This window comes from Rhincodon typus, chromosome 9 (genome assembly GCF_021869965.1).
Source record: "Rhincodon typus isolate 14 chromosome 9, sRhiTyp1.1, whole genome shotgun sequence".
NCBI classification, from domain to species: domain Eukaryota; kingdom Metazoa; phylum Chordata; class Chondrichthyes; order Orectolobiformes; family Rhincodontidae; genus Rhincodon; species Rhincodon typus.
Window position 1 is genome coordinate 77,805,347 of NC_063340.1, and position 17,309 is coordinate 77,822,655.

General features: G+C 41.8%; 1 protein-coding gene across 3 annotated transcripts in view; it reads right to left on the reverse strand.

Moving 5' to 3' along the window:
- Positions 1-6: 6 nt before the first annotated feature.
- Positions 7-17,309, reverse strand: part of zgc:174356 (uncharacterized protein LOC100137120 homolog) — an 88,308-nt gene continuing 71,005 nt past the window's right edge. Inside the window, exon 7 of one of the 3 annotated variants that reach the window (XM_020513153.2) lies at positions 7-166. In XM_020513153.2, the coding sequence (XP_020368742.1) occupies positions 124-166 (43 nt within the window). In that variant the 3' untranslated portion in view covers positions 7-123. Of the gene's footprint in view, positions 167-7,911; positions 7,941-10,233; positions 10,399-17,309 lie in introns of those variants that run through there. The other 2 variants (XM_048600596.1, XM_048600594.1) reach the window with 2 other exon arrangements.

Sequence of the window (17,309 nt, forward strand, 5' to 3'; positions counted from 1 at the left end):
ATGCACTCAGATACAATGTTTTCTATGGTGCATCTGTAAAAGCTGCTGAGGGTCCTAATGAACATGCTGAATTTCCAAAGCCTCCTGAGGAAGAAGAGGCGTTCTGACTTCTTGATTGTCGCATCAACGTGGGAGGACTAGGACAAATGTCATTTCACTGATCCACCTGCAAAGCAAAGGAGGGAGAAATAAAATATTAGACTGTGATCCATATTAAGCAGGAGAATACTCTACCTTACTGTCTTATTTAATATATTGGATATGTATTTTTAGGGTGCAAAAAAACAGTTCACATGTTAATTACCTTTCGTGATTTATTGTCGAGTCAGCTGTTCATGGCGGGCACATCAACAAAGGCAAATACAGCCTCAGTAACCAAAAGTCATGTTGGCTTGCAGTTCCTAATTATAATCTAGTGCCATCTGCTGCAAAGTGGACAATTCAACATTGAGCGAAGATAAGATCAGACACACACACTGGTGTTGCCAACAGTTAAAACGAAACTGCCTTGGCTCACACATAAAGAAGTCCACTTGAGAAAATGCACTGATAAAGAAAGGCATACCAACGTTGGCATCAAGCAGAAGCCAGGTTTAGAGTAATGCACTCTCAATTTTGCATCAAAAATGTCTCAACTCAGTACCAAAATAGCAGCATTACTGCAGCTGTGTACAAGGTAGATTTCTTACACTAATCACATCATGATCGTCTCCAGCAAAATTGCCACTTTAGCATCCATCAGTGCTCAATTATGGCCTGCTTCTTCTGTGGAATTACATATTGATGCCTGAGAAAAACCTTTTTTGGTTTGTGTTAATACATTCAGCATGTTATAGAACCTGACACACATACATTCTTTGTAATGAAAATAACACTGAATTCTTCCTGACAGTATTCCTTTTTTTAAGATAGTGACAAGTCAGATAGTGACAACTTCTGAACTTTCACTGTTCTGACAAGAATGAAAAGATTAGAACACTGTCAAATTATCAGCTTGGTTCACAGTTTTCTTTAAAAAAAAACAAAACAGGGTGGCACAGTGGCTAGCACTGCTGCCTCAAAGTACCAGGGACCTAGGTTCGATTCCACCCTCAGGTGACTTTATGTGTGGAGTTTGTACATTCTCCCTGTGTCTGTGTGGGTTTTCTCTGAGTGCCCTGGTTTCCTCCCACAGTCCAAAGATATGCAGGTTAGGTGGACTGGCCATACTAAATTTCTTATAGTGCCAAGAATGTGTAGGTTAGGTGGATTAGCCATGGGAAATGAAAGGTTACAGGGGTTGGGTCTGGTGGGATGCTCTTTGCAGGATCAGTGTGGACTTGATGGACTGAATGGCCTACTTCCATGCTGTAGATAATTTATGAGTTAAGGTTGATTGTCCATCTGAGCATTACCTTGTGAATCTAAAAATCTGACAAAAATGTTTTATTGTCTCTCAAGCAATGGCAAAATTACACAATTGTTTTTTATTGTGTAATTTGTTATTTATGCAGCATCTGCTGGTATGAATTTTATCATTTCATCAAATAAAAGGCATGCCTGGAAAAAGCTGATTGGTCTTTGCTTCAAATAATTTATTTGTAAATGAATTGTAAACAGTTGTAGAAATATGCAGCTACAACAAGAACAGAGTCATCATCAAACGATTGCAAAAATCTCATTGAAGTAGTAATTTTAGGGGTTGGTGATGGTTGGGGTCTGTGTGGAAAAGTGACGCTATGAAGGATCCAAGATGCAATTAAAGGTACGAAGCACAAATTCTTCTTCCCCTCCCTGTGACATATTCCCTCCGTGCTGAGGAGAGAAAGCAAGACACCTCAGCCCAGCTCTCCTGCTGATGTTGTTCCACTGCCAAGATGTGCAAGCACATCATGCGGTCAGGGGAAGACTGTCTGAATGGAAGCAGGAACTGCTGCTTCAAAACTTCTGTCCAATCCCATGACTGAAATCAGAAAGTCACCAGGTGGGAATATCAGTCCCATATTATGGCTCCTCAAATGTCCAAGGCATCACGCCAGGAACTGTTCAATGGAAAAGATGATTCAACAAAGTTCACAATTGAAGGAACAGCAAAACTACTCAATATAATCCAGTTACAAGGTCAAAGTCTCAGCTCAAAGCTTTGGCTGCTCCACTTTCTGTAAATCTGCATTATTTTGAATTGAATGGCTAGAGGAAATATAATACTCTTCAGAGTAATATTGGGCCAGAATTTACTGTAGCATAACAGGTGCCATGAGTCAGACCTGCTCCTGCTCTTTTCTGCTTCAAAGTTGCTGCAAGTATAAACAGTACATCTGGGGCCTGACGGAACAGGCTACATCTTTATCCAATAAAATGTAAGGATTCAACAAATAAACCACAAGAGAGGTTGCCAACCAGGCAGGTTTCATTTAAGGTGAATGGTAAAAGTACCAGAGGTGATGTGAGGAAAAACTTCCGAGCAGCAAGTGGTTAGGATCTGTGATGCAATGCCTAAGTGTGCAGAGGAGGCAAATTTAATTATGATATCAAAAGATATCAGATAATTGTCTGAAGAGAAAAGGTATGCTGGACAATAGGGTACAAGGCAAGTGGGTCTATCCAAATAGCTGGCATAGAATCACTGAATCATTGAATCCAGACAGTGCAGAAAGAGCCGAATGGTCCACCAAGTCTGCACCGAGCTCATGAAGAATATCCCACCCAAACCCATAACCTAGCTAATTCTTTTATATAGTTATAAGGTCAGAAGTCTGACGACGCCAGGTTATAGTCCAACAGGTTTATTTGAAATCACAAGCTTTCGGAGTGCAGCCCCTTTGTCAATCCAACACCGGCACCTCCACATCATGTATAGCTATAGACAAAGGTGCAGACGCGAGGCGCTAAATGGCCTCCTTATGCGCAGGAACTATTATGTGTTACAATAAAAACACTAAAGAGAAAAGTAAGGGAAAACGTATTAAAGTTATATGTAGTGAATTGATTTTTTTTGATGCCTCGCCAAGCATATGGCATGGACTGTGCTCTTGCTTTCAGTCCATGCAACCTGTATTTCCAGATTATGAACAAAATGGCCATGGACCAATTCTCTCAAAACTTCCCATTAAGGGGCCTGAGGGAAAACGTGAGCAGTCAGTGAAGTATTTCCTTCTGCTTAGCGCATGTTTGAAACAAAACAGAATTTGCACAATTTTGTCTGTGCTTCAAAAGCATTTGAAACTTATTCTTAATATGGTTATTTACAATCACCTTTCATCAGTGGTTTTGAATGATGCACCAGACCAGTCACTTTAGTGAAAGCAGCTTTTAGAATACATTTGAAATTAACCAGGAATCAAGTGGTCACTTCTGCGTTAAATCTATTGTGACACAAGACATCACCAAGTTGGCAAATTCTGAAGAACGAGTACTGAACTTGAAATATAAACACTGCTGCTCTCTCTACAGATACTGCCAGATCTGTTGAGTTTCGCCAGTGTTTTCTGATTTTATTTCAGATTTTTAGCATCTGTAGCATTTACTTTTAAGGAAGACTTGTATTTACAAACCATTTCAATGAGTACGGACATCTCAAAATCCTTTATAGCCAATGAAGGACTTCCTGAAATATAATCATGGGTGTAGTACAGAAAATGAATGACAATTTCTGTATTTTATATGTAAATGAATGTGGGTAGCAACTGAATCTGTGAGATTCAAAACACCAGTTATTTTATTGACTCACGAGATGTTGGCAGATGGTGGTGAGGGGACTATAGGTTGTAAACAACAGGTTTCCTTGCCCACGTATAACCTGATTCCATGAGACTTCATGGAGTCCCGAGGCATTGTTGAACACTCCAGGGCAACTCCCTCTTGCTCGTGTATCACAGTGCCACCCACCTCTGCTCAGTCTCCCAGTGGGACTGGGACATTGTAAGATACGATTCCTTGAGGATAACAACATAAGGCTGTTGCTTGACTAAGCTATGGGACATCTCTCCTTATTTTGGCACAGGCCACCTGATGTTAAGAACCATAGAATCAAGCATAGAATCCATACAGTGTGGAAGCAGACCATTTGGTCCATCTAGTTCACACTGACCCTCCAAAGTGCATCTCACCCAGACCAATCTCCCCTACCCTATCCCTGTAAACCAGCATTTCCCATGGCTAACCCACCTAGCCTGCACATCTCTGGACACTATGGGCAATTTAACATGGCCGATCCACCTAACCTGCACACCTTTGGGCTATGGAAGGAAACCAGAGCACCTGGAGTCAATGTTGAGTGGTCCATCTGTTTGCTTTCCTTTCTTTAGGCTTTGTAACAGATATACCTGAGTGACTTGTTAGGCTTTCCTGATCAAAGTTAAGAATCAGTGACAATGCTTTGTGATACATATGTAGGCCAGACCACGTAACGATGGCAGATTCCCTCCCCTAAAGGGATTAGTGAACCAGATAAGTTTTTAACAACAACTGACAATGGTTTCACGGTGACCATTAAACTAGCTTTAATTCTAGATTTTTTTAAGAATTGAATTCAAATTTGCTGAGATTTTATCCTATGCCCTCCACGGCAGTAGTCTTGGTCCATGGACGACTAGTCCAGTGAAAATACCTCTAAGCCACTGCTTCCCTCACATTGCTGCTGTGACCCATACCAAATAGAGAACAATGACAGCAACTTTGCTCCACCAAAGGCTCAGTACAGAATGCAGCATTCTCTCCACGATGAACTTCGTGTCACGGGGTCATTTAAGCAAGTGGGAGGGGTAAGTTCTTGCACCTTCCAGTCTCTGCCCCAATAAATTCTAGGGTGAGAAGGCCACTAAATGATGTGATTAAGTGGGTAATTAATGCTAAGGGTTCTCATCTCATTGATGCTTCTGCTTAACTTGCAGCAAACAGAGAGACTGGAAACAAGGCTGGAAACTAAACCCTTTTGGCATTGCCTGTAGACTTCCAGGTGCGGTCTCTCATTCAAACACACTCATTGGCTGGTCAAGGGATGTGCTGCCAGGACCCACCCTCTGTCCTGGCTACTGTCCACTGCACACCCCCTCCGCACTTGTGTCTGCATCCATGATCAACCCCAGGTTTCAGTTAAGTGTAGTACTGGGAGCAGCCACAGCAACTGGGAGTTGTAAGCCTCCAACTGGCTGAAGGTTCTCCATTCCCTAGACCTTTGATCCTTGGGTTCAACTAGCTGCTGCTCAGACCTTCCCAAAAAGATGTGGCTCAGGGTTCCCACCCACACTTCAGTTAGCAGGCATGACACCCACTGCATTTGCAATCTGTCCCATAGATAGTGGTATCCAGCAGCATAAATTACGACATTCGGGGAAAGCCCAAGGAAAACTGAACTCTGGGCACAGCCTTAATTTTTCCTGTTTTATCCGATCACAGAGTGTGTGTGTGTCACTGGCTGGGCCAGCATTTATTGCCTATCCCCAGTTCCCCTGAGATAGAAACATAGAATTTTACAGTACAGAAGGAGGCCAATCGACCGATTGGGTCTATACCAGCTCCTAAAAAAGTATCTAGCTGGTGCCATTCTCCAGTCCTAGCTCCACAGCCCTCTGAATTTATCACTTTCAAATATATATCCAGCTCTCTTTATAAACGTCATACGGAATCCACCTCCACCACTCTCCCAGGCAGCACATTCCAAATCCTAACAACTCTGAGTAAAAGAGATCCCCCTCATCTCATGCCTAGCTCTTATACTGACAATTTTGAAATTATGACCCCAGTTACTGACAGACAAACTTGTAGAAAAAGATATCATTTTTTTAACCCTGGCAAAATTGTTCATAATTTTAATCACCTCAGTCATCTCTTCGTCTTGTCTCTTCCAAGGAGAATAAGCCCAATTTCTCTAAACTTCCCTTTATGTAAAATCCTTCATTCCTGGTATTCCTGTAAATCTCTTTTGCACTCTATCCAGGGCTTTAACATTCTTCCTTAATTAAGGTGCCCACACCTGAACACAATACTTCAAATGAGGTCTGACCAATGACTTGTAGAGGTGTGGCATCACTTCCTTGCCTTTATTCTCTCTGCCTCTGTTTACAAACTCAAGGATCCTTATAAGCCTTCTCAACAACTGTTTCATACTGGTCATGGCAAGCTGACTTCTTGAACAGCCACAATTCATTTCGTATAGTTACAACTTAAGTGCTGTTAGGGAGGGAATTCCAGAACCATGTTACACCAAAGGAATGGCACTTTATTTCCAAAGCTTACAAGTGGTACTGTACCTATATATCTATTAGTGAATATGGCATTTAGGCTCACAGAAGAATAGTACATTTAGATGTAACTGCCTTAAAAACTATTTTTTTAAAAATTCCTTCATGGAAAGTGCACATCATTGGGCTATGCAGCTTTTATTGCCCATCCTAACTACCCTTGAACTGAGTAGGTTGCCAGATCACTTCACAATGCAATCAAGAGTCAACCATATTGCTGTGGGGTTGGAGACAAATAGGCCAGACCTGGGAAGGATGGCAGATTTCCTTCCCTAAAGGACATTATGACATTCCAAGTCAGGATTTGGGTAAGAGAAAGAACAGGTAGAGAAAGTACATTGGTTCATAGTCAATCAAGACATTTATTTATAAAAATAACTAAACAATAATCTAGTATCAGAGATAGTAGGAATTGCAGATGCTGGAGAATCTGAGATAATAAGGTGTAGAGCCTTCCTGCTCCTATGATGCTGCTTGGCCTGCTGTGTTCATCCAGCTCTACACCTTATTATCTCAAACAATAATCTAGTTTTATTTTTCTTGATTTTGGCGAATACTTCCATTTAAACAACAAGTCTCAAGGAGCATCAGAGGTACTGGCTTGAAAAAGTTAATGAGACTGCCAGCATGTAGAAAAATTAAATTATTGATACTAAAAAAGCACTGTGGCTAACGTGTTACATATAGACAGGTTGGTTAAAAAGGAATTTGGCGCACTTGCCTTCATTGCTGAGTCCTTTGAGTACAGGAGTTGGGATGTTACGTTCAGGTTGTATAGGACATTGGTGAGGCATCTTCTGGAATACTATGTCCAATCCTAGTCACCCAGTTATAGGAAGGATATTATCAAGCTGGAGAGGGTTCAGGAGAGATTTACCAGGATGTTGCCGGGTATGAAATATTTGAGTTATAACGAAAGGCTGGATAGGCTGGGAGTTTTTTTCACTGAAGCGTAGAAGGTTGAGAGGTAACATGATGGCAGTTTATAAAATAATGAGAAGTAGTTGTCTTTTCCCCAAGATGGGGAATTTCAAGACTAGGGGGCCTATTTTTAAGGTGACAGGAAAGAAATTTAAAAAAGACATAGTAGGCAAATTTTTTTTTTTTTTTAAAACACAAGAGGGTGGAATTAACTTCCTAAGGAAGTGGTGGATGCGAGTACAATTACAACGTTTAAGATATTTGGATGGACATATGAATAGGAAAGATTTAGAGGGATATGGGCCAGGAGCAGGTAGGTGGGACTAGTTTAGCTTGGGATTACGTTCGGCATGGACTGGTTGGACTGAAAGGTCTGTTTCCATACTGCATGACTACGACTATGACTCACCATTTAACTCATTCATTATATTACAAACACGAACAGAAATGAGGTAACGTGAATGATTTAAACACAATTCAGATTAGTATTTACTTTGAAGGTGGGACTCTTTTAAAATACATTACATACATGATCGGGGCATAAGTATGACTCTCTGCAGCATGCCCGACTCCAGATAAAGAAATTAAAATGTCCTAAATGTTTTGAGTTTTGAAGGATTCCATCACATATCTCAGCACAAACATACATTACAGTACTGCTTCCGTTATGCTGACCATCTCTAAAGCTGATGACCCAGTCCATTATCACATGACCATCCATGGCAGTTTTCTGTGAACAAACTGGCTGACACATTTAAAGGATTGCATTGGCCCATCGATATAGAGTTACATCAGAGACTACAAAAAGGAAAAAAGGAAATTTATGTACCTTTCACAATCACTGAACATTCCAAAATGCTCTACAGCCAGTGAAGTAATTTTCATTGTTGCAAGGTAGGAAACATAGCAGACAACTTGTGCAGAGAAAGCTCCCACAAGCGCAATGTAGTAACAATCAGACAGGCAATCTGTTTCATGGGGTAAGTATTGACCAGGACTCTGCAGGAAATCCCCAACCCTCTTTGTTATATGATCATGTGATCTTGCCCATTCACCAAAGTGGGTGGCAAGATCCTGGTTCACCTCAAAGGCAGCACCTTCCACATGGAGTGTCAGGCTGGATTTTTATGCTCAAATCTCGGAGTGGGACTTGAACCCAAGTTTCTGACTCCGAACGAGCCCCACTTGAAAGACTTTTAGGAGACGCCTTGGTTACGAGAGGCACTTTACGAATACATGTCTTTCTTTCTTCGTAACTTGACATCTTGCCCAAGGAAACCAGAAGAATAATTGAAGTGGAGAGTAGAAAAATTACTTTCACAAAGCAGATTGAGGGACATGGCTGGAAGATTAAATCCTGCAGCTAATCAACTAACCTGTAAGTGTTCAATATTAGCAGAGTGATTGAACTGTTGAAAGTATTCCTTTCCCACATGAATAGTTTCACTTGGAATACAGATTTCACCCAATTATTTTTATTAAATACAAGTTTTGTGAAAGGTATTGTATACACTGAAAGATCAAATGAGTCACTTTCCTGTTTGTTGATGTTACAATGGTTTTTCAGTGAGCACGCTTCACAGCTAATGCATCAGTGCAAACGAGACTCAAAAGTAAATACCATGTGTTGCTTAACTGACAAGCCATTGCCCCACCACTCCAAACAAAATCTCTCAGGGTACATCAACCTCACACACCCCTCTAGCCCTTAATAACATGTGGTCATTTCTAAAACAAAGCAAGAGAGACAGTTATGATTAGTTCCCTACCGCATGTGTTACTGACCCTAAACAAAAATTAGGCCAATTGATACCATCAGGCTTGAATCTTAAAATCTTAACAAAAACTTTCAGTGTTTTTCCCCCAAAAAGTAGGGTTTAGGGAATCATAGAATCCCCACAGTGCTGAAGCAGCCCATTCGGTCCATCAAGTCCACACCACTCCTCTGAAGGGCATCCCACCTAGACCTACCTCCCCACCTTATCCTTGTAACCCCACATTTCCCATGGTAAATCCATCCAACCTACGCATCCGTGGACACTTTGGGAAATTTAGCATAGCCATGCACCAAATCTACACAGCGTTGAACTGTGGGAGGAAACTGGAGCACCCAGAGGAAACCCATGTAGACATGGAGAGAATGTACACACTCCATACAGATGTTCTCCCAGGGGTGAAATTTAACCCAGGTCCCTAATGCTGTGAGGCAGCAGTGCTAACCACTGATCATGTGCTAACCACTGATCATGTGCTAACCAGTGCTCACCATGCCGCCCTCAGAATAGACCGTCACCCCAACTTGATGATCCTTCTACACAGCCCAGGAGTTTAATCATTTCAGGAAATTTGCAGAGTGATTGCTTTGATCTGAATAAATCACACCATTCAGTCGAGTTAAGTTGTGTTGATCAGCACCTTGGTTTAGAACCACTTGCTACCAGCATCTGTCACTGCTTAGCAAAGTTGAGGACAAAATGCGAGATCATTTCTCTGCTTCTATACCACAAATTGAATGTGAGCCAGGAGACATTGTCGGGTTAGGTCGAGATCAACAAGGCACTTCAACAGAAGGACCGAGGTAAAATTGGTTTTGTTTTTTGCAGGGCGAAGAGAGTCAGTAATTACATCAATCGCTGTCATTCTTGCATATGATCATGATGAGAGAAAACAGGGTAGGAGTGGATGTAAATTAATGAATAAAATGAATGTTACAGAGAATACGAAATTGATTTTTCATTAGAGATTGCAGCGGTGACATTTTGTAGACATCCTAATGCCATGTATTGTAGCCCACACCACAGTAATAAATGCTCTGGCCATTGTTGTTTCCAATATTGCCTCTTCCTCTACCCACATGGTAGTGTATAATTAAAGAATCTTAAAACTATACAACACATCACTGCCAAAATTCAACTTCCTAAGGAGTGTGTAATTTGTGCTGTCAATGTTGTAGTTAATTACACATCAGTTTCACTTTGGCATTTTATCACTGCACTGTGGAATTAGGGACATTTCTTGTGGCAGATGCAGTAACCAAGGCAGGATTTATTGCTATTTTAAAAGAAGTTCCATTTTAGTGTAATCTTAAAGAAAAAATGGTTTGTTAAGTTGCCCAGATCCAGGTAGCCAACATTAGTGCACACTTCAGTGAGTGAGAATTTCCATATTGCTCATCATGTTCCCAAGGTTTCCGCACTAAGCTTCTTGAAGTTTAATGAGCCTGTTCCCAGAATTGTACTCGTACTGGCCTGTAGAGCTGCAGGATGGAAACAAGCCATTTTGTTCAGCCAATACTTGCTAATTTATAACCAACACACAAGTAAGTCCTCATAACATTCAACTACTCAGTTCCCTTATTCCCTTCACCTGCTGAGAAAATGTAGTTTTGAACACGGACTTTGTGGGCAAGTTTCCTCCAGACTTCTTTTGCCTCACTGCTGTAACTTTGACAGGGCTTCAGCAGAAATTGAACACTGGGTGCATGCAAACTGGGTTTCTACCAAGGTTGCAATGGTCTCAAAAAAAGTTCAAGTGAAATTTACCACAGCAGCCTCTCTCTCAACAAGAGAGGTCCACATCCTTCCAAGTCAGTGTAAAGAATTGTTTATTGCTTTCTCTATACTTTGTATCCCATGGCCCTTCATAATAAATTGCACACCTATTGCAAATAATCTGCTTGTGCCCCATCCTTTAGACACTGACATAATATTGTCTCAATTGTCATTGTACTAATGAAAAAAAGTATGTGTCAAGCTCGTACAATGCACACACTTTAAAAATCCCACACCCGTTGAAACACTATAGGCATTATCCTAGAAATTTACTTCAATCAGCTCTGCTAGTCACTATTGATTTCTACCAGTATTAAACTAAAAGCACATATTTATTTTACTCGTGGAAATAAAGATATTTTTCCAGCTGCATTTTTTTTTTTAAAGACAGACAAGCTGATCTGGGGCATCTGAATGTCAACAGATGGTATAAATCTATTCACCTAAAGCTACACAAAAGCGCATAAGGTCCAACATTAATTGAATTTCTCTTATCACACTGTCAAGACATTTTAACATTCTGTTGCATGCTTCTTCCAAAGCATCCTCTTCCCCCAGGCCCCCACCACTTCAAAATAATAAAACAGTGCAAAGCTGCTGAGCTCCACTGATTTGTGAGCGAGAAGATTTGTCTGGTTGCCAAATCAGTTTTCTGCAAAAAAAAAATGAATGCTGCCTTGGGCAAAGATTCTCTATCTATGTTTTTTTTGCAGTGTCAGGACAAATGCATTCTAGTTTGCGCTGCCACATTTGTGCGAACAGGTCATAAAGGTGCCTCTCAAAAATTGTATCAGCACAATGTAACTTTATAGTGAACCTCAAATAATACATCCCAGGAGATTTACTAGTGGAAGGAAATGCCAGGAGGTCACAGTGCTTTGCTACAACATGAATGGGACAGAATCGAATGACCAGGTGGTCTATTTTTGGCTATCATTTCATATATACATCTCACTTTGCTCAGAGAGGGGGCAAGGAACAGAGGATAGAGGGCAATGTGCATCTCAAGGAGACAACAAGGTAGCACAGCAAATTAAAGAAAATGGGGTGGGTGGAATGGATTTCAGAATATAAATGACTCTTTTGTACACTTAGCAGAAGTGAAAGGCCAGATGGAGGGTTTCAGAATTTGTTTACACATGGCACAGTCAAGAAAAACCATCTTTTGAGCAAAATAGTCTGTGCCATAGCATAACCTGCTTCGGCATGTTCTAAACCTGTCTGTCTGAAAGGGTTAATATTCGATTGCACATAGTAAATATCACCCACTGTAATGATGTCATTAGGACTTGGTCAGAGTAAAGATGTCGCTGGTTGGAGACAGACCTGGGGCTAGTGTGCTCCTAACATTATCTTGTCATCAGATAGATCATATCCATGTTATCTATAACCAGTTGCAGCAATGCAAAAGAAATGTTTGCAGTTATTGTTTGCTCAAGACTCTCATAGACCAGAAAGGTGGCTATCCTGATCCACTTTGAGCTTGAAGGAAGCTACACATGCACCATCAGGGGCAGGTGTGAAAAATTACAGAATTTTGAACCAGACCATAAGCCTTGTTAAAACTGATTAAATTTTTTTTAATACTTTGATAATATAACATTATAATGCATACATACACACAAGTATGAACAAACAGTCAGAAATGGAGAAAAAGCACTGGTGAGCAATGGATGTGTGCAGTGGCGTACATTCAGAGGAGATTGTCCAGGGCAGACCATGGAAGCTGAGGATGAGAATACGGACATTAATTTGCAGGTCATAACAAATGAGTGCAGCTTGGCAAGAATTGGTTGAATAGTCATATGAGACTTTGCACAAGACGGGTTTTGATTAACTTATATGTCAGCTGAGAAGAGTGGCCTGGAAAAGTGGAGAATTACAGAAACCTATGAGAAATAATGAAAATATTGATTGAACAGGACAGAGGCTGGGGTACAGGTTGGCAATGGTCTCATGATGGGGAAATGCAGCCCTGGTGACTCAACAGATGTGAAATTAAAAGAACAGAACAGAGTTGCAGAATGTCAAGTCCACACAACATCTGGTTCAGTTTGCATGGGATTAGAGTTGCGTATGGGAACAGAAAATCATGACTTCGATTTTCCTAATGTTGAGCTCAAGGTAACTGGAGTTCATCATGTCAAGTAGCCAATTAGTAATAGATGTGTACCTTGGTAATACACTCACTTTTGAGTCAGGGACCTTGGACCAAGGCCCACTTTAGCTATTTGAGTAAATAATCTAGTTTGACACTTCAGTAGTGTATTGACAAAATGCTGCACTGTCAGAGGTACCATATTACAGGTGAAATGAGAGATTCTGTCTACCCACCCCACAGACTTCAGTGTAATGGTCCATCCAAGAAACAGCACTATCGTTCAACTCTTCAATATTGTTAATCTTACTTGAAATATTACAGATTTTAGCAAATGCTGAATCTGAAACATCTTAAGCTTACTCAGCATGCGAGGCAGTTTAATGAAGTATAATGTAAAATTATTTCACCATTAGAAGCAGAGTTTGGCAGCCATTTTTTTTAAATGCAAAATTTTATTTCTTTATTTTCTCAATAGTAAAGGAAAATAAAATAAGTCTATTTAAATTACGTTTGTGAGGGTTGCTATTGACTAAACACCATGGCCACAACAGGTAATCAAAGGCTGGGAATTCTACATTGAATGGAACTTGCCTCCTGACTCCCTAGAGCTCATCTATCATCTACATACACAGGTCAGGAATGTGATGGGATAATCTCTATCTGGCAAACTGTGTGCAGCTCCACGAACACTCAAGTAGCTCAATACCATCCTGGACAAAGCATTCTGCTCAATTGGCACCATATCCACAGCCTTAAGCAGCTATTCTTTTTGCCATGGCTACAAGATGTACCATCTACAAGATGCAGGAATTCGATGAAGTAATTCACCAAGGCTCCTCATAGAGCACCTTCCAGACCCTGGTGACCTCCATCACCTGGAAGAATGAGGGCAGGAGATGCATGGGATCACCACCTCCTGCAAGTTCCCCCAGAATCCACACAACATACTGATTGGAAACTGTACAACCAGTCTTTCATTGTGGTCAAGTAGGAATCCTAGAACTTACATCTGAACAGCATTGTGGCTGTACCTATAACAGATGGACTGCAGTTGTTCATCACCATCTTCTCCAGAGCATTTAGGGACAGGCAATAAATGCTGGTCTTGCTCATGATGCTTATACCATGTGAATGATTTCCTTTTTTTAAAACTTGGATGAACAGAAAATATTTCTGACATTGCGAGAGTTAGCCTTTGAAGAGGTGGGTTATCTCCAGAAGACAGGTTGCTGCAGTCTCACGTTTTCTCAAGCTATCTATTTAATCACATTCTATGAACTACATATACTTAGACTTAGCACAATATCTACAACGTTGTATCCCTCTTCAGAACTTCTCCATCTCTCACATCATCACAGACAAAGTTTGTAATTTACAAAGCTGAAAATATTAAATCCCCAAAAATTTTGAGAAAATTCACTCACGGAGACAACCAACCAGTCAGTCAGAGAAAAGTACCCCCCAGAAAGGAAAGAAATGGTGAGAAACATCCCTTCCAATCACACGCTGGTTCTCTCCCATGCTGGTTGCAAATAGATTTATTTGCAAACCTATCAGCAGCCAGCATGGGAGAGAACCAGCCTACGACTAGAGGAGCAGTGAAAGAAGTAAGTAAATACCTGCAGTAAGGGAACAAGTACTGGAGACAACAAGGTGCAGGGCTGGATGAACACAGCAGGCCAAGCAGCATCATAGGAGCAGAGAGGCTGACGTTTCGGGCCTAGACCCTTCATCAGAAAAGGGGGAGGGGAAGGGGGTTTTGAAATAAATAGGGAGAGAGTGGGAGGCGGATAGAAGAGGGATAGAGGAGAGGATAGGTGGAGAGGAAACAAACAGGTCGAAGAGGCGGGGATGGGGCCAGGAAAGGTGAGTGTAGGTAGGGAGTTAGGAAGAGGATAGGTCAGTCCAGGGAGGACGGACAGGTCAAGGGGGCGGGACGAGGTTGGTCGGTAGGAGATGGAGGTGCGGCTTGAGGTGGGAGGAGGGGATAGGTGGGAGGAAGAACAGGTTAGGGAGGCAGGGACGAGTTGGACTGGTTTTGGGATGCGGTGGGGGGAGGGGAGATTTTGAAACTTGTGAAATCCACATTGATACCATTGGGCTGCAGGGTTCCCAAGCGGAATATGAGTTGCTGTTCCTGCAACCTTCGGGTGGCATCGTTGTGGCACTGCAGGAGGCCCAGGATGGACATGTCGTCTGAGGAATGTGAGGGGGAGTTGAAATGGTTCGCGACTGGGAGGTGCAGTTGTTTGTTGCGAACCGAGCGTAGGTGTTCTGCAAAGCGGTCCCCGAGTCTCCGCTTGGTTTCCCCGATGTAGAGGAAGCCACACTGGGTACAACGGATGCAGTATACCACATTGGCAGATGTGCAGGTGAACATCTGCTTGATGTGGAAAGTTTTCTTGGGGCCTGGGATGGGGGTGAGGGAGGAGGTATGGGTACTGGAGAGCCACCTTTTTGCCAAGGTGCTGGACTGCACCAGGTCCAGGGAGAAGGGAGAAGGTGGAAGTGGGGGCGGGGAGACACAGGAGGTCTGATAAACACCATAACAGGTCGGGGGTGGGGGTGTGTAGGGAGACAGGGGGAGCCTCAGGGGCTATGGTAAGACAGTGAGGTTTGAGAGAAATGGAAGAATTGGGGAGGCTCCCACGTGCATGGCAAAGATGGAGAGGTTGTAAGTGAATTGGGGAGTGATGAAACTAAGTTTGGGAGAGAGAGAGAGGGGGAGGATGTGTAAAAAAAAAAGTGTCACATTTTGAAAAATAACTTGCTGCTAACTTATACCTCTTTTTCTTACGCAAATTTAAATACTGTGGATTCCAGGAAATTACTGCTTTCTTTGTTGCATTGTGGCATTAGGTTTAATGGATTGATAATTATTGAGGATATTGTTGAATTGTTCTGAGTCTCCTTTTATGTGACACCAAATACCCACTACATCAACACAATACCATCACATAATAAGAGCTAGTGACAGTGAACCCAAAATGAATACCCTGATTATTTAAAAACCGAAAGAACTGCGGATGCTGTAAATCAGGAACAAAAATAAAATTGCTGGAAAACCTCAGCAGGTCTGGCAGCATCTGTGTAGGAAAAAAAGAGTTAATGTTTCGGGTCCGGTGACCCTTCCTCAGAACTCTGAGGAAGGGTTACCAGACCTGAAACGTTAACTCTGTTTTTTCCTTCACAGATGCTGCCAGACCTGCTGAGCCTCTCCAGCAATTTTGTTTTTTTACCTTGATTATTTATTCAAATATTAACCCTTTACTCTTCAATACTGGCAAACCCACTGGGAGGAACCCCTCCTGTTCATTTTCCAACTAGTCTAATACCATGTTTTCCTCCAACCAAGGAGGTAGATGTCGCAAGGGAATGACACCACCCCTGACAGTGCAACATTTCATCAACACTCCAGTGGATTATCCCTAAAGTTTATGGCAGGAGATCTGAATCCAGGACTTTCTAGCTCAGGAACAAAAATGTTGCCTATTTAAGCATGACTGATACCTTGTTAGTTTGTCTCTCCACAGTGAAAGTCATTCCATTCAGTTGTCCCAGTTTTATCCCCACAGGCATTCACTCTCCACCATGAATTACCGGTAGTATGAAGAATGTCCCATTGAGAGTTACTGAGCTACATTCACAAATTTGGTACATCAGTTTTGTTTCTCTCTTTCTAACCAGCAAATTAGCACTGCTGGTTAGACTGCTGCCTCACAGTGCCAGGAACCCAGATTCGATTCCACCCTCAGGCAACTGTCTGTGTGGAGTTTGCACATCCTCCCCATGTCTGCATGGGTTTCATTCCATAGTCCAAAGATATGCAGGTTAGGTGGATTGGCCATACAAAATTGCCCATCGAGTCCAGGGATGGGCAGATTTGGTGGATTAGCCATGGGAAACGCAGGATTACAGGGATTGGGTGCAGGGGTGGGTCTGGGTGGGATGCCATTAAAGGGTTGGTGTGGACTTGATGGGCTGAATGGCCTGCTTCCACACTGTAGGGATTCTACGATTAATGATTAATAAATATTGTTCTCAAGATGTACAACTGTGACAACTTATCTACATTGTACCTTATGACATAATTAAAAATCCCAAGGTGCTTTGCCATTGCATTGAAAGCAAAGCACGCCAATATTAGAACATGTGACCAAAATCTCAGTCAAAGTTTTAGAAGTGTCTTAAAGGATGAAAGCAAGGTAGAGAAGTTAGAAAGATGTAGATAGGGTATTCAAGCGTATGGTGCAGGGGAAAGCTGAAGAGGTGACCACCAATAGTGGTGCAATTAAATCGGGAATGCACATGTGGCCAAAATTGGAGGAGCACAGATATCTGAGGGTTGTGGGATGGGAGAAAATGAGAAAGACAAGAAGGGGCAAGAAAATGGAGGCATTTGAAAACAAGGATGAGAATTTTAAAATCAAAATATTCTTTGATTGGGAATCAGCGAAGTATTGAGGTTGGGAATTTGTTGATGGTTAAGACAACATGGGCACCTAAGTTTTGGAT